This window comes from Thamnophis sirtalis, unplaced genomic scaffold (assembly GCF_051295495.1).
Source record: "Thamnophis sirtalis isolate CommonGarterSnake01/CBP01778 unplaced genomic scaffold, rThaSir2_p1.2 scaffold_13, whole genome shotgun sequence".
Taxonomy (NCBI): domain Eukaryota; kingdom Metazoa; phylum Chordata; class Lepidosauria; order Squamata; family Natricidae; genus Thamnophis; species Thamnophis sirtalis.
In genome coordinates this window covers 22,438,259-22,459,099 of record NW_028261393.1, presented here as the reverse complement: position 1 = coordinate 22,459,099, position 20,841 = coordinate 22,438,259, and the positions used below count along the sequence as shown (strand labels likewise).

At 44.9% G+C, this 20,841-nt stretch overlaps 1 protein-coding gene across 1 annotated transcript in view; it reads right to left on the bottom strand.

Annotated features, from left to right (window-relative positions):
- Positions 1-6,322: 6,322 nt before the first annotated feature.
- LOC148043103 (angiopoietin-2-like) overlaps positions 6,323-20,841 on the bottom strand; it is a 33,894-nt gene continuing 19,375 nt past the window's right edge. Inside the window, exons 4-9 of the mRNA XM_087727420.1 lie at positions 19,303-19,535; positions 17,525-17,652; positions 16,082-16,183; positions 11,741-11,907; positions 8,373-8,503; positions 6,323-7,259 (exon numbers count right to left, since the gene is read on the bottom strand). Of these exons, the coding sequence (XP_087583546.1) occupies positions 7,075-7,259; positions 8,373-8,503; positions 11,741-11,907; positions 16,082-16,183; positions 17,525-17,652; positions 19,303-19,535 (946 nt within the window). The 3' untranslated portion in view covers positions 6,323-7,074. The remainder of the gene's footprint in view (positions 7,260-8,372; positions 8,504-11,740; positions 11,908-16,081; positions 16,184-17,524; positions 17,653-19,302; positions 19,536-20,841) is intronic.

The following is a 20,841-nucleotide window of genomic DNA, read 5'->3' as shown; positions in this document are numbered from 1 at the left end:
TCCAGAAAGTCATGGGAACATAGAGTGGAAAACATTATCGAAAATGAGAAGATGAAGATCTTGTGGGACTTTCGAATACAAATGGATCGTCATTTGGAGTACAACACGCCAGATATAACGGTTGTAGAGGGCCGAAGTGTACAGTTTATTGATATCGCTGTTCCAGGAGATGCCAGAGTCAAAGAAAAAGAACTAGAAAAAATAATGAAATATCGCGACCTGGCCATCAAAACTACACGACTATGGGTGAATCATGTAACAGTGACACCCATTGTCATCGGGGCACTTGGCACCATGTCCAAGAATTTTATAAGATACATCAACAAATTGCAGCTTCCTGCAATAACACCAGCAGAGCTGCAAAAAAACTGCGCTACTCGGAACATCTTATATTTTAAGAAGGAACTTGGTTGATACCTAGGACGCTGGCAGCAACTTGTATTTACCACTAGCACCAGTCAATGGTATTTGTGATGCATTTTTGAATGTTCAGTTGGCTGAGTTTCATGTTTAATGAATAAAGTACAATAACAATAATAACAACAACAATAATTAGTTGATACCTAGGACGCTGGCAGCACTAGTCAATAGTATTTGCCTAGGTCCTTGGTTAGGTCTCAAGCTGTTGAGCTACCAACCAGCCCCAAAGGTTGTGAATCTCACCAAAGATTAACCAGCAATAATAATTGCTCCAATAATTGTAATTGGAGCCCTTGGAGCAATACCTAAAGGGCCACCTTGCTATTTGGAAATTCTAAATTTATCGGACTTGAACATTCTGACTCTACAAAAAACCACCCTACTTGAAACAACTTATATCTTCCGACATTATCTTAACAGTTCCTAGGTCCTTGGTTAGGATTCGAGCTGTTGAGCTACCAACCAGCCCCAAAGGCTGTGAATCTCACCAAAGATTAACCAGTAATAACAACAACAACCCAATTATCAATCATCATAACCCAATAATAATAATCAAATAATAACAATAACAATAAATCCAATCAAAATAATAACCCAATGTGGGGTTCTTTAAGTGGCTTCAGCCAAGCCCTGCCATCTCCTGAGGCTTCTCCTGAGCAGACATGGGTGGTGAAATAACGGCAGGGTTCCTGTTGTGTTGTAAGATGGTGCGTTGGCAAAAGGGAACTCTGCTCTCCTGGAAACTGGTTTTTCTGAGAAACTGCCGCATAGCTGCCTTCAGCAGATTGTTTTGCCTTCCAGACCTCAAGGCAAGCCTGAGAAATCAAACCGGGTAGGCCAGTCCCTCGGCTTCTGGTGGTTTCTGGAAGCCTTCCGAGCTCTTACCCTGAGACCCACCCTGGAAAAGAAGCAGGCATGAGGCACAGTAATGCAACGGTGTCTTCCATGAGAACGTTGTGGAGAATGGCCTCCCTAAAAGCTTTCCCCCTGCGGCTCCATTTTCAAAACCACCCGGCCTTTCCATCCGTTGGCTCTGACACCACAAATTTTGCTCCTGTTCGACTGGTTTTGGCAACTGACATGGCTGTTCAGGCAAAAAAATACAATATAGGTAATCCTCGACTTAGGAGCTGAGGTGGCGCAGTGGTTAGAGTGCAGAACTGCAGCCACTTCAGCTGACTGCTAGCTGCAGTTCGGCTGTTCAGATCTCACCGGCTCAGGGTTGACTCAGCCTTCCATCCTTCCGAGGTGGGTAAAATGAGGACCCAGATTGTTGGGGGCAATATGGTGACTCTGTAAACCGCTTAGAGGGGGCTGAAAGCCCTATGAAGCGGTATATAAGTCTAACTGCTATTGCTATCACCACAATTGACCCTGAAATTTCTGTGGTTCAGTGAGACATTGGTGAAACGAGTGTTTCCCCGTTTTACAACCTTTCTTGCCCCAGGTGTTAAAGTGAATGGCTGAGGTTGTTAAGTGAGTAACATGGTTGTGAAGCAAATCTGACTGCCCCGTTGACTTTGCTGGTCAGAAGGTTGCAAAAAGTGACCGTATGACCCCGGGACATTGCAACCATCATAAATAAGAGTCAGTGGCCAAGCGTCCAAATTTTAATCATGTGATCATGGGAACTCTGTAATGGTCATGTGTGAAAAATGTCACTTTTTTCAGTGCCGTTGCAACTTCGAACAGTCATTAAGTGAACGCTTGTAAGTCAAAGACTACCTGTAGTGGCTACACTGGGTGGTCATCACTTGATGTCCCCAGGGCACACAGAGGGGGCTACGTAAGCTCTGTCCGGGCTTCTGTGACACAGGAAGTAGGGGGCTTCAATGGAGATGCTGATATCATTTGCAGCAATTGTCCCTCAGGCTCTCCTACCACGATGCGTTGGGAGAGCTTTCGTGCATGTGGTTTTCTCTCCAACCCCTGGTCACATCTGTCCTGGTTTTGACCCTGTGTTCTGACCTAGGTTTCCCAAGAGCATGAAGTCCCAACAACAACAAAAAAACCCTTTCATTAATTTACTGTGAATTCTGCTCATTCACATCCAGCAAAGTCCTTCAAGGGAGGATTTACAGTCACAGACCTTATCTGGCTTGGAGAGCTGCCAGGCCGATATATGCAGAACTTGGTAAGGAGTCTGAGAGAGTCACAAACCAATTAAGCAAACTAATGGTCTCCTGCAAATTCCACTCCCTTTTCGTCCTCTTTTATTTCCTCTGGGAGGGACCATTCATTGTCCATCTGTGGCCTTACAGCCAAGTTGACCTCTGTTCCTTAGCTGTTCTCTTCGTCTGGCAACTCTGCACATGCGCATACTGGGAACAGGCTCCAGCTACTCTTCTGCCTCACTGATGTCTGCCTCTGAAGGTAGCTGATAACTGGCATATGGCTCTGGCTCCCTCTCTGCCTTGTAGAAATCCTTGTACACAGGGACCAGACATAATGCTTATCTCCTTTGAAAGGCATTTCTTCTTAAAATCTAATACAATCTTAAGTCGGACTGGATTCTGGGAATTGAAGTCCACAAGTCTTAAAGTTGCCAAGGTTGGACACCCCTGGCCTAGCCATGCTGACTGGAAAATTCGCGGAGTTGAAATTCGCCCATCTTAAATTTTGAAAATCGCTGATATGATAAAATATCCAGAATTTATCCTGCAGCTGTCACCCCACCTCACCAACCCTTCTCCAAATTTAGCAAGAGGGAGGTAAGTTTCTTTTTATATGTTCTGTTGCTTTTCCATCGTTGATGGTTGCAGGCTACTGTATTTTTCGGACTATAAGATTCACCAGTGTATAAGACACACCAAGATTTCAAAGAGGTAAGTAAGAAAAAAAAGTTTTTGTCCTCCTCGGTCCCCAGGAACACTCTGCAGGATTCAGCAGGGCTGGTAGGGGAGGCAAAAACACCCCCATTTTTGCAAAACCCTGCAGAGTACTGCTGATGGCTGGGGGAAGGCAAAAACACCTCCGTTTTTGTGAAAAACGACATGTTTTTCACAAAAATGGGGTGTAGGGGTGGGGCATCAGGAGCCCAAAAATGGCTGTATTTGGTGTATAAGATGCACCAACATTTCTGTGCTCTTTTTTGGGGGGGGGGGGAAAGGTGAGTCTTATACTTCTAAAAATACGGCATTTCTGCTGATCACCAGCTGCCAACAGTTTGGCAGATCGAATCTCACCAGGCTCAAGGTTGACTCAGTCTTCCATCCTTCCAAAGTGGGCAAAATGAGGACCCAGATTGTTGGGGGGCAAGAGGCTGATTCTGTAAACAGCTTAGAGAGGGCTGTAAAGCATTGTGACGCGGTATATAAGTCTAAGTGCTATTGCTGTTGATGCTTGCAGAATCATAAGGGAGTATAATAAGGGACTAATGAGGCAAATCGTTCAACACAAGCAAATGTTTTTCATGGTGTCCATAAAAGAGAAAATAATGCAGGTAGACTTCAATTTACAACCATTTGTTTAGCAAGCAAAGTTACAATGGCATTGGAAAAAAGGCACTGACAAGAGTGACTTATGACCCTTCCTCACACCTATGACCATGGTGTCATCCCAGGGTCATATGATTGCCATTTGTAATCCTCCCAACCATCTTCCTGCAAGGAAAGTCAGTGGGGGAAGCTGGATTCACTTCGTGACTGCATGATTCACTTGACAAATGCAGTGGTTCACTTAACATGATGAAAAATGTCGTAAAATTCGGCGTGACTCACTTAACAAATGCCTTGCTTAGAAAGGGAAGTTCTGTTTCCAATTGTGGTCGTAAGCCAAGGACTAACTGTAGATACAGGTCTTCATGATTACATAAACATTTCCATTTGGTTTTCTCTGTGGAAATATGGAAGTTGTTTCCCCTTGAATTTTCTGGGATATTTTTCCCCTTTCCTGTCCAGCCTTCAATCCTGGCTCCTTATCCATGCAGTAAGGGCTCCAATCAGCTTTTCTGACGTCAGCCAAAGTTTATGAGTAGTTCACCCAGGATGTTTTTTTATGTCTTTTTTTCCTTCCATACCTTTCCCTTCCCTTGAGTTAGTCCCAAGGACACACAAAGATATGTATGAAAAGGCAGACCGCTCTTTTATTTGATTCCTTTTTACAGTTTTTAAAAAAAACATATTGTAGATAAAATACTTGATTTTTAAAAGGGTCCCGATTGTCTAAGAGTTCTAAACCATAATATGGTAATCTCAGTATTATTATTATTTTTAAAAATTGAAAATTGTATTTGTAATTAAACTTTTGCATAAGAGGTTTCATGAGCTCAGCAATTATATGTAAACAAACGGCTCCAAGAGAGCAATGATGCAGATATAATATGCTAGAAAATTGGTAGCTAATTTGTATATAGGTAGTCCTCAACTTACAACCATTCGTATAGCCAGGGGTTGGCTGCTGGGGATTTGCACAGATTCGGGCGATCCTCTAGTTAGGATTCTGCCCAGTTTGGTGAACCCCCAAATGCCATCACAGGCTCGCCACACCCACCCTCCCCTCCTACTCCGCCCTGCCCCTCCCTTCCCAGAAGCCTCCACATGGCCTGTTCATCATGCCAGGTAAGTGCAGGGCCCACATGGAGGCTCAGAGAGTGGGAAAACGGAGGGGGAAGCAGTTTTTGCCCTCCTGGAGGCTCGAGGAAAGCTTCCAGAGCCTGGGGAGGGCAAAAAAGGCCGCCGCCCCGCAACATAGTGCAGGAGGCCAGCTAGGCCACGCCCACCCAGCAATGGGGCTGCGAAGCCGTTGCTGCAATTTTTGAAGCTCACCCCTGCGTATAACCGCCATTTGTTGTAACCATGGCACTGAAAAAAGTGACACTTATGACCGTTTCAGCATCTCCATAGTTGCAAGATTAAAATTCAGATCTTGCAACTGTGATCTGAATTTCATAGTTTCAGATGAAAAGGCATGGATTTTATAATGGCGGCAGCAGCTAGGATCCTGTGATCACCATTTGCAACCTTCACAGCTGACATTTGACTAGCAAGGTCAACGGAGAAATCAGATTTACTTAAGGACCACATGATTCGCTGAACAACTTCAGCGATTCACTTAACAAGGGTGGCAGAAAAGGTCACTTAACGACCGCCTTGCTGAGCAACAGAAATTGTGGTCGTATGTTGAGGACTACCTGTACCTATTTCCCCTGAGAATCATAGACATGCAGGTCTAACAGAAACACCTGCATTGAGCAGAGACACACACACAAACACACTCCCACAGAGTTTCCTGGTTTGTCAAGTTGCCATTTCTTGGAATTCCTGAATTCCGGTGTTAAAAGGTACAGCTGTCTGAGATCCTAGTCACTAGTGCACATGGTTCATGCTTGGAGATGTTCAGAAGAAGGAATGGTGGGGAGACAAGGAATGTCATTGCCAATGTCAACTCCCAAATACCTTTTATCACTCAAATACCTGTTATTAATGGAGTGTTACAGTTTTGTGCCTAGACTTTCTACTTAAATCAAGGATCAGTACCATATTTTTGGAGTATAAGACACACTCCCCTCCCCTATAAAAGAGGGTGAAAATTTGGGTGTGTCTTATACACTGAATGTAGCCCCACCCACACCCTGGCCCCTACCCTCCCAGCAATTTGCCACCTAGAAGCAAACAGCAAATACCCTGTTTCAGTTTCAGCTTCAGCACAGCCTGATTAAGCACAAGCAACTGATTGTTGGTTGGATCGGCCTCCCGACCATTAGCTGTTTCAGGCTGCAGGGATTGCCATTGCCTATTGCTGCCTCCGCGTGCCCTATTTTGGGCCTCTGCACCTCATTTTTGGCTTCTGCATGCTCCATTTTTGGCCTCCACGTGCCCCATTTTCCACCCATTCCAATCCCTGCCGCCTGGAACGGGCGGGAAATGGGGTGCATGGAGGCCGAAAATGGGGCCTGCGGAGGCTGAAAACAAGATGTGGAGACTGAAAATGGGGCGTGCAGAGGCGGCTAAAGGCAATGGCAATCCCTGCAGCCTGAAACAGCTGATCGGAGGCCAATCCAACCAAATCAGCTGCTTGTGCTAATCAGGCTCTGCTGAAACTGAAACGGGCTATTTTCTGTTTGCTGCAAGGAGGCAAATTGCTGGGAGGCAAAGGCAGATTTTTTTTCTTGTTTTCCTCCCCAAAAGCTAGGTGTGTCTTATACTTCGGAGCATCTTATATTCCAAAAATATGGTAACTCTCATTCAGCCACCAAACTTATTTCTGACCTCTTCCAGAGCAGCCTAAAGCCACACTGCTTTCTTTGGGCAACAAATATTATACAAAGGGTAGGATCATTTACAGTCTAATTCTGTATTTCTCAACCTGTATTCCTCGACAACTTTAAGATGCATAGACTTCAACTCCCAGAATTCCTCAGCCAGCTTAGAATTCTGGGAGTTGAAGTCATCCAGATTTTTCAAAGTTGATAAGGTTGAGAGATTCAGGCCTAATTGTCCCCCCCCCCCCGCCGCCATGAAAGCAACAAAAAAGCAACACCTTCCAGATCTCCTGTGAAATTTCCACAATGAACTCTACCGTGCAGATTTTTTAAAGAAAAAAATCTACCTAGAAGAAATTTAGTTCATGGCAAGGATTTGCAATCATCCACCAATTTTGTGTAAGCCAGGAGACCACGGAAGGGGGTCTCCTCTTCTTCTGTCATGTGACAGATCACAGCATCCCCCCTTGCTCTTCTCTGAAGTCCACTGGACGGATCATCATGGTGCTTGTTTTGAGGCTGTGTCCGGGCCCCTTCCAGTAGTGCCACTTCATGCCATTGTATCTGATTGTGGCAGGATTGGGAGGGTAATAGATGCCATTCAGGTTAGAAGGTCCACAAGCATCAAACCACCAACCTGAAGGAGGCAGAGAAAGGGGAAAAGGAGAAAAGAAAAATATTTAGAACTGGTGCGTTGCCTGGGTATTTATTTATAGGGGGAAAATGTCCGGACCAAACATAATTTCTAATGTTGGATTTTCCCCCTTACCAGATGGGGGCCCCCTGTTGGGATTCTGTGAAGACATTAACATGGCAACTCCACTGCGCTGCACAGTAGAAGCCATTTTATGGCCCTACTGTAGAAGCCATTTTAAAACACAACAGGCTGTATCATAACAGAACACACATCCTGAGGGGTGTTAGGTGTGTCTTACACCCACAAAATTTGTTTTCAGAGAGTAAGCCATATGTGTACCACACACATTTTTAGAAGAAGAAGGAGGAGGAGGAGGAGGAGGTGGTGGTGATGGTGATGATGATTTGGCCCAAACATCAAAAGAGGTTGCTCTTTCAACTTTCTAAGAAAAGTTTGCAGAATAGTTTGGATTAAGCAAGTCTTGAATCACATCATTGGTTTCTCTCATTGAACCTCTCTCTGTAGGTTTAGGAAATGTAGGTTGATGGACAAGTGTTTTGGGGTGCACCAGACTTCCCCAACCTAGCACAATTCTTTGGTATGTGAGAGTACAACTGCCCAAATTCCCAGTCATTACCGAAGGTGGGAAGACTGGTCTATCTAGCATGGGAAATTCCATGTTGGTTTTCACACACACCCCTCAACCCCTCCCAGGAGTCCCCATGCGGCCCATTTGGGATGCCAGGTAAGTACATGGTCTGTGCGGGGAGGGCAAAAAATGGACCTCCCAGAAGTTCCAGAAGTTCCTTTTCCAGCCTCTGGAGAACCCCCAGAGTCCACCGGAAGCAGTTTTCGCCCTCCTGGAGGCTCCAGAAAAGCCTCTGGAGCCTCGGGAGGGTGAAAACACCCACCCTCTACTGTGGTGCAGGAAGCCGACTAGGCCATGCCCATCTGGCCACACCCACCCAGCTACCGGGCAGAGAACCCCCTTGCTAAAAATTTTGAACCCCATCCTTGGGCAGGCACCATTTTTTTTTACTGATGGCCCTGCTTGGCTACTTCTCAGAATGATGGTCCTACAGAAGGAGTGTGTCCCGCTCCCCCCTTCATTACCTCCACCTGCCATCTGGGCACACTTGCATGCGCATCGATCATTGTCAGCGTCCTTGGTGCTGAAGTCAGTTCCCGAGAGGCTGAGGCTGCTGGTGTGTCCAGCCGTCCCACTGTATCTCCTCACATAAAGTCTGCCCGAAGGGAGAGCAAAGAAGCTACCGTCAACCGTAAGTCACAATTTGATCATAAAGATACTGGACTTGCAATCTTTTATTTAATAACTATTCAACTTCATCACTGAAAAAGTGACTTATGACCTTTGTTCAGACTTACGACCACTGCAGCATCCCCATGGTTGTGTGATTAAAATTCGGAAGCTTGGCAACTCACATTTACGACATTTGCAGTGGGGTGATGTGATCATCTTTTGCAAACTTCTGACAAGAAAAGTCAGTAGTGGCTCAGTGGTTAGAGTGCAGTGTTGTAGGCTCCTTCTGCTGATCACCTGCTGCCAGCAGTTTGGCAGATCGAATCTCACCAGGCTCAAGGTTGACCCAGCTTTCCATCCTTCTGAGGTCGGTAAACTGAGGACCCAGACTGTTGCAGTGGTTAGAATGCAGTACTGAAGGCTAACTCACTGCTCACTGCCAGGAGTTCGATCCTGATGGACTCAAGGTTGACTCAGCCTTCTATCCTTCCGAGGGTGGTAAAATGAGTTGGGGGCAAGAGGCTGACTCTGTAAACTGCTTAGAGAGGGCTGTAAAGCACTATGAAGCAATATATACCGTATTTTTTGGAGTTTAAGATGCACCTTTTTCACCCCCTAAAAGAACATGGAAATGTTGGTGTGTTATACACCTAATGCAGCCATTTTTGGCCACCCGAAACCCAGCCCCTGCACCAGGGGTGGGTTTCTCGCCCCGTTCCAACCGGTTCGGTTGGAACGGGGCCGGCGGCGTCCTCATGCATGCACGTGGCGCACACATGCGTACTAGTGTCTGTGCGATGCTCCAGCTGCTCCTGGAGGTTCACGCAGGCGCTGTATGCGTCCTGCGCATGCGTGGAAGCGCAGAACTCGTCAAAACCGGGTAAGGAGCATGGGCAGGCGGGTGGGCCAGTCGCTGTTCCTGGAAGTTACTTACTTCCGGGTTCGCCGACCAACCGGTTCGCAGGGACCGCCGTGAGCCGGTTGAAACCCATCCCTGCCCTGCACCCCATTTTTGCAAAAAATGGGTGAGAAACAGGCTGTTTTTGCCTCTCCCCCAGCCCCCAACAGCACTCTGTAGGCTTCAGCATGGCTGGGGGAAGGCAAAAATGCTCCCGTTTTTGTGAAAAACACCCCATTTCCACCCCTCTTGTATAAAAACAGAGTATTTTTGCCTCCCCCCAGCCCTGCTGAAACCTGCAGAGTAATCCTGGGGGCCAGGGAAGGACAAAAACTCTTTTTTTTCTTACTTACCTCATGTAAAGCTTACTGCGTCGGTGGGTCTTATAGTCCGAAAACTACGGTAAGTCTAAGTGCTATTGCTAGTGCTAAAATTAATGGGGAAGCCGGATTCACTTAACAACCAGGTTACTAACTTAACAACTGCAGTGCTTCATTGAACAACTGTGGCAAGAAAGGTCATAACATGGCCTCACTTAAACTCACTTAACAACTGTCCTGCTTATCAATCAAAATTTTGGGCTCAGTTATGGTCATAAGTTAAGGACAGTCTGTATTTGCTTTGCTTGTATAGGAATTAGTAGACATTGAATGAAACCAAGTGAAAGAGTGAAAGAACCGCCTGAATGGTTAATCCAGATGAATGGGCAAATGAGATGCCCCTTGAAAAATATAATGTGAGGTACCCATTGGGGGCAAGAAAGCTGCTCTCTTAGGTGGGCTTTTTAAAAAGGAGAGGCCTACCCTGATTTAACTTGTGTTTTAATTTCTGCCAGGGGTGTAGGAGTGATTTCTTGTTCCTGGCGAGCTGAAAGCCATAAGACCAGAGACAGGCAGCTCTGCAGGAGGTCCAGTCCAGTTGGAGGGAGATTACAATTTCATTTTATTTTAGAAAATTCCTAGGTGAGATCCTGGCTCAAGGAGCTGCCACTGAAATCAACCTGTAAAGCCGTGTTGCTCAACCTTGGCGACTTTAGAATGGGTGAACTTCAATTCCCAGAATACATCCCGGCTGGGGAATTCTGGGAATTGAAGTCCACACATCGCAAAGCTATGAAGGCTGAATAACAATGCTCTAGAGAGACAGCTGTTCATTTTTTCTCCTTCCCCCCCCCTCTTCTCTTGTGCAGTTGGGCTCTGCCAACCTTCCCCAATGCAACACACTTCCCCTGGCATGAGAGATTGCAACTGTGCCAACTCCCAGCCAGCATTGAGGGTACAGGCAGTGGTGGAATTCAAATTTTTTTACTACCAGCTCTGTGGTCGTGGCTTGGTGGGCATGGCTTGGTGGGCATAGCAGGGGAAGGATACTGTAAAAATTCATTCCCTCCCCACTCTAGGGGAAGGTTACTGCAAAATCTGCATTCCCTCTCGATCAGCTGGGGCTTGAGAGGCAGAGAATCGATGGGGGCAGGGCCAGTCAGAGGTGGTATTTACTGGTTCTCCGAACTACTCAAAATTTCCGCTACTGGTTCTCTAGAAGTGGTCAGAACCTGCTGAATTCCACCTCTGGCACCAGGTTGGGAAATATTGTTCTATCTAGCATGGGAAATTCCATGTTGGTTTCCACTCAGGTTAGTAGATGGAATAACAGTGAGAAGGTCTGGAACTCAAGCTTCAAAAAACTTCTCAACTGCTATCTGAGTTTGAGGCACACACCCCTGTAGAAACCAAGAGAGAGGGGGAAGGAAGGGAGGGGGGGAGAGAGGGAGAGCTCAGCAACCTGTTTCGCCCCCTCTCCATCCACGACCCTTAACCAACTTGGCTTGGTTACTTTCCTTATGCTGGAGAGCACCCAGATTGAAATTGGGCAAGGGTTGGAAACAGTGCTCACAATCATCAGAGTGCTCACAATCAAGAACACCCCCCCACCGCCCCGGGACAGACATAAAACCGTACAGAGATTGTGAAAATTACACTTGGCCCAAATCTTACAGGATCATCAAATGATCTTCCTATATGAGAATTGGAGTGCAGCTGTCCCAGTATGGCAATCAACTCCCAGAATTCTCAGCCTTGGGGAATTTTAGGAGTGGAAGGTCACCCATCTGTTAGGGCAGGATTCCAGGTTCCGGCTTATTCAACAAACAGCTTAAGCCCGTATTTCTCAACCTTGGCCACTTGAAGATGTCCGGACTTCAACTCCCAGAATTCCCCAGCCAGCGGGAATTCTGGGAGTTGAAGTCTGGACATCTTCAAGTGGCCAAGGTTGAGAAACAAGGGCTTAAGCAAAGGCCACAGATGTTCCATGAAAAAAACTCACCGATAGTTCTGCTCCTCGGAGCCCACTTGGAAATGCTCAAAGGCGGAATAAGCCTCGTTGTTTTCCCAGTCTTGAAGCATGATGCGGAGGGAGTAGCGGTTCTGTGCAGTGAGCAAGTGGATGAAGTGGTTACCCAACCAATATTCTCCAGGTGGGGAGCCAAAACCCTGTCAGAAAGTGTGAGAAGACATTGGGAAAAAAGTCTGGTACAAAATATTTGTTTGTTTGTTAAATTTATTTGCCACGTGCCTCACTGTGGGGCGACTCTAGGCTGCTTACAATGATAAAAAGGAAGAGAAATTAAAGGAATATAGGTAGCCCTCGACTTACAACAGTTCATTTAGTGACTGTTTAAAATTACGACGTTAAAAAAGTGACATGACTGTTTTTCACACTTCCAACTGCTGCAACATCCTCATGGTTATGGGATCAAAATTCAAAAGCTTGGCAACTGACTCATATTTATGACCCTGGGGTCATTTGCAACCTTCTGACAAGCAAAGTTAGTCGGGGAGCAATGTTCCCTCTAATTTTTTTTCAGTGTGAGCAGAAAAGTATAGTGTTTGAGCGGCATATTTTCATGCCTGAGCAACTGAATTTTTTTCACAGATGTTACCTAAGACAACAACGAAATCAGTATTATTTGAAACTCACAGTTATGTTTATTCAAGGTACCCGCTTAATTAAAAGTGTTATATAATATCAGTATCACTTAACAACGCTCCTGCTTAGCAACCAAAATGTTGGCTCAGAAAGTCTGGCATTTGAAGCACGCAAATCTTAAAGCTGTTGTTACAAGACCCTTGTACCCCTAACCCTTTAGGTAAAAAAAAACCCAGGGGTCTTCAAACCTGACAGCTTTAAGACTTGTGGACTTCAACTTGTGGAATTCCTCCCTGAGGGGAATTATATATTTGGACTGTTTCATAGTTACATTAGAGAACTACATTGTTAGAACTTAGCACAAAAGATACCTTTTATCTGAAAATCCAAATAGAGTAAACCTGCTATTATTCCAGAGCACTAATGTCATTTGTCCAAATCTGTTTTACGAGTCTGTATTAAAATAGATAGAAATATTTTCACTAAATTTTGTAGCTCTATATTTCAGGAACCTATCAGAAGTTAGGGCAAGATAAGAGTGGAAGAATGAATTTTGTTGCAGGTCATGGGGATTTTTTCAGCATCTTAAAAGTGGAGCGCATGTGCATTGAACTAGCAATACCCATTTAATAACAAAAGGAAATGGCTGAATTAAATTTGGTAAAGTTGCAAGCGAGCTGTAAAAAGCTTGTGGTTTTTAAAATCATAAAATCAGAAGGGATACTGGAGGTCTTCTAGTCCAGCCCCTTGTCCAAGGCAGGAGTCTTTATATCATCTGAGACAAATGGCCGTCCAGTCTTTTGAAAACCTGTAGCAAATGAATTAAGATTCAATTGATTTTAATTGTTCTTACTGTCAGATTTCTCCTTATTTCCAGCTTGAGTCTCCTTCTGACAAGTTTCCATTGCTTCTTGTCCTATGGTGCTATTGCTGCCGCCTCCGCCTCCTCCTCCAACAGCACCAACACATTTGCTGCCCAGCGCTGCGGCTGAGGTGAAGCCGCCAAAGCTCCCGCTGGCGCCCCCGCAGCGTTGGGCGGAAATCCGGCAGTGCTGTTGGAGGAGGAGGAGGCGAACTCCGCTGCCGCTCCCCGCATTTTCTGGACGGGGTCTCGCAGGAAGGAATCCCCTCTCCAAGGGATCCCCGTCCAGAAAATGCGGGGAGTGGCAGTGGAGACCCAGGGCTGTTTCTGCTGCGACCGCTGGACTGTGGGGCTGGAAAGGGGGTGGGAAGAGCGGCGGGGCTGGCGGTGGCCGGCGGTGGCAGGCTGGTTTGCCTCCTCCTCCTCCAACAGCACTGCCGGATCCAGTTGTAGCCGCCTGCAAAGGACTTCCACACGTTTCCTTTACAGAAATCTCTGCACGGCAGATAGAAACTGCTGCGTGGGGTTTTCTTGCAATGTGCGCGGCCGCGCAGCCGCGCACCTTAGAGGGAACAGTGTCGGGGAGGCAGATTCACTTAACAACCATGCTACTAACTTAGCAACTGCAGTGATTCACATAACAGCTATGGCAAGAAGTGTTATAAAATGGGCCAAAGCTCCCTTAACATAATGTTTGCAATTATGTTAAGCAATTATCTTAGCAATTGAAATGTTGGGCTCGATTATGGTCGTAAGTCGAGGACTACTTGTAGAAGTAAAATAATAGAACAATAAAATAATCAATGACAAAGGCACAGAATGAGAATAATACATCAATATGTTAAGCAGAGGCAAATCTAGACAGCATACTAAAAAGCAGAGACATCACCCTGCCAACAAAAGTGCATATAGCCAAGGCTCTGCAACCCAGTTGCAATGTATGGCTGTAAAAGTTGGACCATAAGGAAGGCTGAGTGCCAAAGAATGGAGGCCTTTGAACTCTGGTGCTGGAGGAGACTCCTGTGAGTCCCTTCGACTGCAAGGCGATCAAACCGGTCAGTCCTAGAGGAGATCAACCCTGGCTGCTCTTTAGAAGGCCGGATCCTGAAGAGGAAACTCAAATACTTTGGCCATCTAATGAGAGGGACAGACTTACTGGAGAAGAGCCTCATGCTGGGAAAGATTGAGGGCAAAAGAAGAAGGGACGACAGAGAATGAGGTGGCTGGATGGAGACACCGAAACAGTAAGCCTGAGCTTAAATGGATTCCAGAGATGGTAGAGGACAGGAAGGCCTGGAGGAACATTGTCTATGGGTCAGACACAACTTTGCAACAACAACAACAACAACAACAACAACAACAGCAGCAAAAAATGTTAAGCAGAAAGGTGGGTGGATTGACAGCAGAGAGCAAGGGTGGGGAGGTGGAGTCTGCCATCAATGTAGCAGCCACCTCAATTATATTTAGTGCAGACTTCACTGGAATAAGGAGCTGGTTGGTTTCCAGATGTTTCTGGATGGGTTTGCCAGACAACATGATTAAAGGTAAGAGATGCTGAAAGTTGGAGTCTGCAAGATCTCAGTGCCACAAGCTCTCCATGTATGAGCTAAAAAAAAGCCTGGTAGCTTTTTTTAATTATATATTTTTTATTTTTAAATATACATCCATATTGTGTGTGGACAGTGTTGATTTTGGTTGTCATTCATATTAATCCAAATTACAACAAAATTGGTAATCTTTATCACATTTATCAAACAAGTGATCCTCATAATATTATTTAAATAGAAAAAGAAAAAATGCCTAACATCTGTAAACCTCTACTCTTCCTATCTATTATTTTTGTTTATTGTATTAAAATATACATTCTAATATTTTCCCTATCTAATTTTATTTCTGCCTCTATCAGCTTACAACAAGCTCCATTAATGTTTAAAAGTGAATTCTTTCTATCCGTCATCTCTTATCCTCATTGGTGCTTCAATTTTTATCCATTTTTTACTCGCCTCCCACACTCCTCATCTTCATACCTATCTTTCTTGTTCAGTATAAGCCTTTCTCCCAGTACTGGAAGAAAGCCTGGTGGCTTAAGTGCCACCCTAGAACTAGCCTGGCTCAGAGTCGCAAAGCTTTGATGAAGAAAACACCTGGCAAACCTTGCAGAAGCTGAACAAAAGCCCAGCACTTGCTGTGACTGAGGTCTTTTCCTACTGATTGCAGTAGAAGTTCAAATGATGGATTTTTCTGCTTGCGCATAGAAAATAGGAAGAATGCTTCTTTCTCAATCTTCTCCGGGTCATCTCATTTTCAATGTGCAAAATAACCCAATCAGAATAGAGTCGGAAGGGACCTTGGAGCAGTGGTGGATTCCTACTGGTTCAGCCTGGCTCAGCTGAACCGATAGTGGTTTGGTGGCCTGGGTCGCTGGAACCGACAGCGACCCAGGCCTGCCACACCCCCGAACCAGTTCTCCCGGCAGCACCATATGTGCCGCCATCTTGTTTTTTTGCTTCTGCGCATGCACAGAACAATTTTTATTGCGAAGAGCACACGAGTAAACCAGCAGTAGTGTCTGCCGGAACCCACCCCTGCCTTGGAGGTCTTCTTGTCCAACCCTCTGCTCAAGCAGGAGACACTATACCATTCCAGACAAGTGACTGTCCAGTCTCTTCTTAAAAGTCTCCACTGATGGAGCACCCACAACTTCTGAAGGCAAGCTGTTCCACTGGTTAATTGTCCTCACTGTTAGGAAGTTTCTCCTTAGTTCAAGGTAGCTTCTCACCTTGATTAATTTCTATCCATTGTTTCTTCCGTCTGGATCCAATTCATTCTGAATTCTTCCATCACGTTAAGTCAGAGAGACTTATATCAATTCTTACCTGTTTATATTCCTTCCAGGTGCGTTGGAAATCCACAGAACCATCTTTCCGGTGTTGGATAATAGTCCATCCTCCTCCACTGGTCTCCATGTCACACAGTACCTGGAAGAATGGCAGAACATCAATGGAAGAGCAGTTTCCCCAAATTATGATGAACAACTGGTTGAGCACATGGAAAACTCCAGTATCAGTTTTCTTCCAGATTTAATTTTTAAAAAGATTTCTGAGTGGGAGATTTTAGTCTTCAAATTCAAACTACGATCTCCTTTTTCCTTTCAATTGACTAAGTTATGTGCTTTAGTAAGGTAAAGGTAAAGGTCCCCCTTGCACATATATGCTAGTTGTTCCCAACTCTAGGGGGCAGTGCTCATTTGCATTTCAAAGCCGAAGAGCCAGCGTTCTCCGAAGACATCTCCATGGTCATGTGGTTGGTATGACTCAACACCGAAGGGGCACGGAACGCTGTTACCTTCCCACCAAAGGTAGTTCCTATTTTTCCATTTGCATTTTTTACGTGTTTTCAAACTGCTATGTTGGCAGAAGCTGGGACAAGTAACGCGAGTTCACTCTGTTACATGATGCTAGGGATTCGAACTGCTGACGTTTCTGATCGACAAGCTCAGCATCTTAGCCACTGAGCCACCGCATCCCCTCATAGCTCTTAGTAGTAGTGCCCAAATTATGAAATTTCTTTCTTCTAGACATCAGATGAAACCTATTTCTTATACCAATTATATAATTGTTCATTGGCTTGTTTTGCCTAATACGGCTTTATATAATGAGTAGATCTATACATTATCTAAAATATGATGTTTACACTTAATGGTTGTAAGTGAAGCAACGTAAACTATGGACCAAATTAAATTATGGTTTATGCCTGGTTTCATTCTTCACATAAAGCCAAAATTAAACAGGCCACATTGTGCCTTCATGTGGGTGCAGACTTTGTAACTTAGCTTTATATGTAGACCTCAATTTATGACTGTAGCTGGGATCAGGATATCTGTTGCTAAGTAAGGCAATTGTTAAGTGAATGGTGACGAAATTTGCAATTTTTTTTGCCATGGTTGGTAAGTGAATCACTACTTGTTAAGTGAATCAGGTGATTGTTAGGTGAATCCAGCTTATCCCATTGACTTTGCTTGCCAAAAGATTGGTGACCTCAGGACATTGCAACTGATGTAAGTCCATGTCAGTTTCCAAGTGCCTGAACTTTGATCACATGACCATTGGAATGCTGGGATGCTCGTAAGCACAAGGACCAATCGGGAGCCACTTTTTTCAGCGCTGTTATAACTTTGAATGGTTGCTAAACAAATGTTGTTAAGTCACGGACTACCTGTGCAAAGGTTCAACCAGTCGTGCTTAAGAATACTGCGGCTTACTCTGATATATGAATCTTGCCTGTCTAGAAGGACATAGCTCATTGGTACATACACTCACTTTTACAGTGGCTGTAGTATTGGGGAGCCGAAGGGTGTAGACTCCGCTGGTAGAAAACCCTGCTTTGTATGCAGCTGCACAATCCTTGAAGACCTTCTGCTCATCTGGCATCTGGGTGAAAGAAACATCTGTGGGGTGAGATCAAAAGTCATTTTCAGTACAATTGCCCAGTTAGGGTAAAGAATGTGCATCAATGACATTCAGTGGCTAAGACGCTGAGCTTGTGGATCAGAAAGGTCAGCAGTTCGGTGATTCGAATCTCTAGCACCCCGTAATGGAGTAAACTCCCGTTACTTGTCCCAGCTTCTGCCAAGTGAGCAGTTCGAAAGCACATTAAAAAATGCAAGGAGAAAAATAGGGATTACACTAAAGGTTACAAATATTTCTAGTCTTGGCCATAAGAGTCACCTGGGCTGAAAAAGGAGCTTCTAAAATCAGGTTAAAGCAAATCTTGAGATCATTTGGCCTGTAGAAATTTAAGAAAGACCAAAGAACCTTCCAGCATCTTATTCTCAGAAATGGGATAACCAGAAGTAGAATTGAGTGACTGGATGATCAAGGGCTTTTGATCCTGGATATCAGCTTTAATTATACAGGTTTAAGGCTGATAATATTCTGCATATCATTTTAGGTTGTGGGTTTAAGGTAACACTATTAATATCTTAAGGGGTGTGGTGGCTCAGTGGCTAAGACGCTGAGCTTGTCAATCGAAAGGTCAGCAGTTTGGTGGTTTGAATCCCTAGTGTCATGTAATAGGGTGAGCTCCTGTTACTTGTCCTAGCTTCTGCCAACCTAGCACTTTGAATGCATGTAAAAATGCAAGTAGAAAGATAACTGTATCTGGCTGGAGAACTCTGGGAGCTGAAGTCCACAGGGCACCCTTTTCTTCCTTGCCCACCTCCTCCCAACATCTGCTCTGATGCCAATTATGGCTAAAAAAAAATCAGGTGCTCAGGCAGGAAAATGTGCCGCTCAAACACTATACTTTTCCACACACACTGAAAAAAAATTAGAGGGAACATTGTCCACAAGTCTTAAAGATGCCAAGTTTGAAGACCTCTGGTCAACATGATGCTAGTATTGTCCTGCTTCTCACCAGACTTGAAATTCCAATTGGGCCAGATTTCTTCTGACCTGAGCTTCCTGAGAAAGCATAAATCACACACTTAGTCCCCAAAACCCTCTTTTTATTTAAATGGCTGTGAATTATGGTCATTCACAAACAGTCTGTAAAGAGTCCGACAGATGTCTGCCACAGTCTTTCAGGGTAATGCTAATAAGCACCCCACTTTTATCTCCCTTGAAACGCTGCCAGAGACCTAATTGCTGATTAGTTTTGCAAGGCCACAGAGTCAAACGGAGCGTCTCAGTATTTGAACCAACCAGAATGAACAAAATTGCTTTCTGCAAAGGCTCACGTCTGTTTGCTCCTCCTTTATGTCTTATGGGAGGGGCCAATCATCTCAAAGCCTTACTCCTGAGTCACCATTTCTGTTTTAATTGTTCTTGCCTTCTGGAAGTTCTGCACATGCGCACAGTGGGAACAGGCTCACACTATTCTTCTGCCTCGCTGATGTCAGACTCTGGAGGCTCCGGAGGCAGCACATAACTACCAGATGGCCTTGGCCCCCTCTCTGCCTCCATCATAGAGCCTTCACCCGAGTCTTCACCAGACTCCAGGACTGGCCCATGTTCCTCCCCAACCTCCTCATTTTTTGACTCTGCTGCCAGCTCCGCAGGCTGCCAGCAGACCGCAACACTTAGGGGAAGTTACTTACGATTGCACTGGGACACCAAGCCTATCAGATGCTTCACTGTCTCAGCCAAAGATGTTTGTTGTTTGTGGAGGGCTGTGTTGTTCAGCAAGGCAACACCCAGGCGTTGCTCCAGATGTCCAACAAGGTCCACTTGCTTAGAAAGAAGCTTCTGCATTTCCATCTTCTCGGTCCTCAGGTCCTGTAGCTCCTCCTCACGTTGGTTCTCAATAGCCAAGACTTTCTTCTCTAGGAAGCTGAAGAAGAGAGACAATTTATTCTGATTCTCAAACTCAGAGTTGATGCAATTCTTTGTGTACCAATAGAATATTTGTAGCCCAGGGTTGGACTGTCAGGTCCTTGGTGCTCACTGAGCTTGGTTGTTTTCTTGCAGACTTTTCTGTATCTAACTAGGTAACATCATCAGTGGAACCAGTGGAACAGCTTGCCTTGCCTTCAGAGGTTGTAGGTGCTTCAACACTGGAGGCTTTTAAGAAAGGACTGGACAACCATTTGTCTAAAATGGTATAGGATCCCATGCTTGAGCAGGGGGCTGGACTAGAAGATCTCCATATTCTCTTCTAACTCTGTTATTTTGTTAGTTCACTCCAAGGACGGGTAGGCTAAAACAGTGGTGAAATTCAAAAATGTTTACTACCAGTTTTGTGGGCATAGCTTGGCATGGCAGAGGAAGGATATTGCAAAATCTCCATTCCCTCCCCACTCCAGGGGAAGGTTACTACAAAATCCCCATTTCTTCCTGATCAGCTGGGACTCGGGAGGCAGAGAATAGATGGGGACGGGGATAGCCAGAGGTGGCATTTACCGGTTCTCCAAACTACTCAAAATTTCTGCTTCCGGTTCTCCAGAACCTGTTAGAACCTGCTGGATTTCACCCCTGCGCTAAATTGGATGGGTTGGTTGACTTCCCCACTTGATTAGGGCTTATTCTATTTTGATATTTTAAAAATGGTTAAATGTTTTGCAGACCACTGCTGATCAGAAAAAAATGCTTTTCAATGCTATACCTGTCATTTAGAAGAATTATCTAAAGAATTATTAGGTTTGCTGTGGAACAAAGGAAGTAATTCAGCACTAGAAAAATAGAGTTACTGTAGATTTATAATCTTGGATTATACTTTTATGTTCACTTACTGTTATTCCTCTGTCATCTCAGGAGAAAGATTGCTGAATATTCTTTTTCATGGTCAAAGCTCAACAATATATTAAAACTTTACCATGATATATATAACATTTTCCATAGAGAAAGATCCCTGTGAAAAGATCCATACATACAAAGCACATCCCATGTTTACACATGCTTGTATATTCCCCCAGCACCTTCTGCCTCTCTAGGTCTACTCAGAAAATGCTATCCCACCCACTTTATTCCAAGAAAATCCGCATTTGTATTGGTTTATTCAGAAGAAGGAAAGCAGCAATCCTGTTCCTTCACTTTCTTTTTTTCTACAGTCACCTAGGTAAGGAAACATTCATCCACCCACCCACCCATCCATCCAATGTACTCTATATAGCCATGATGGCAAACCTATGGCATGCGTC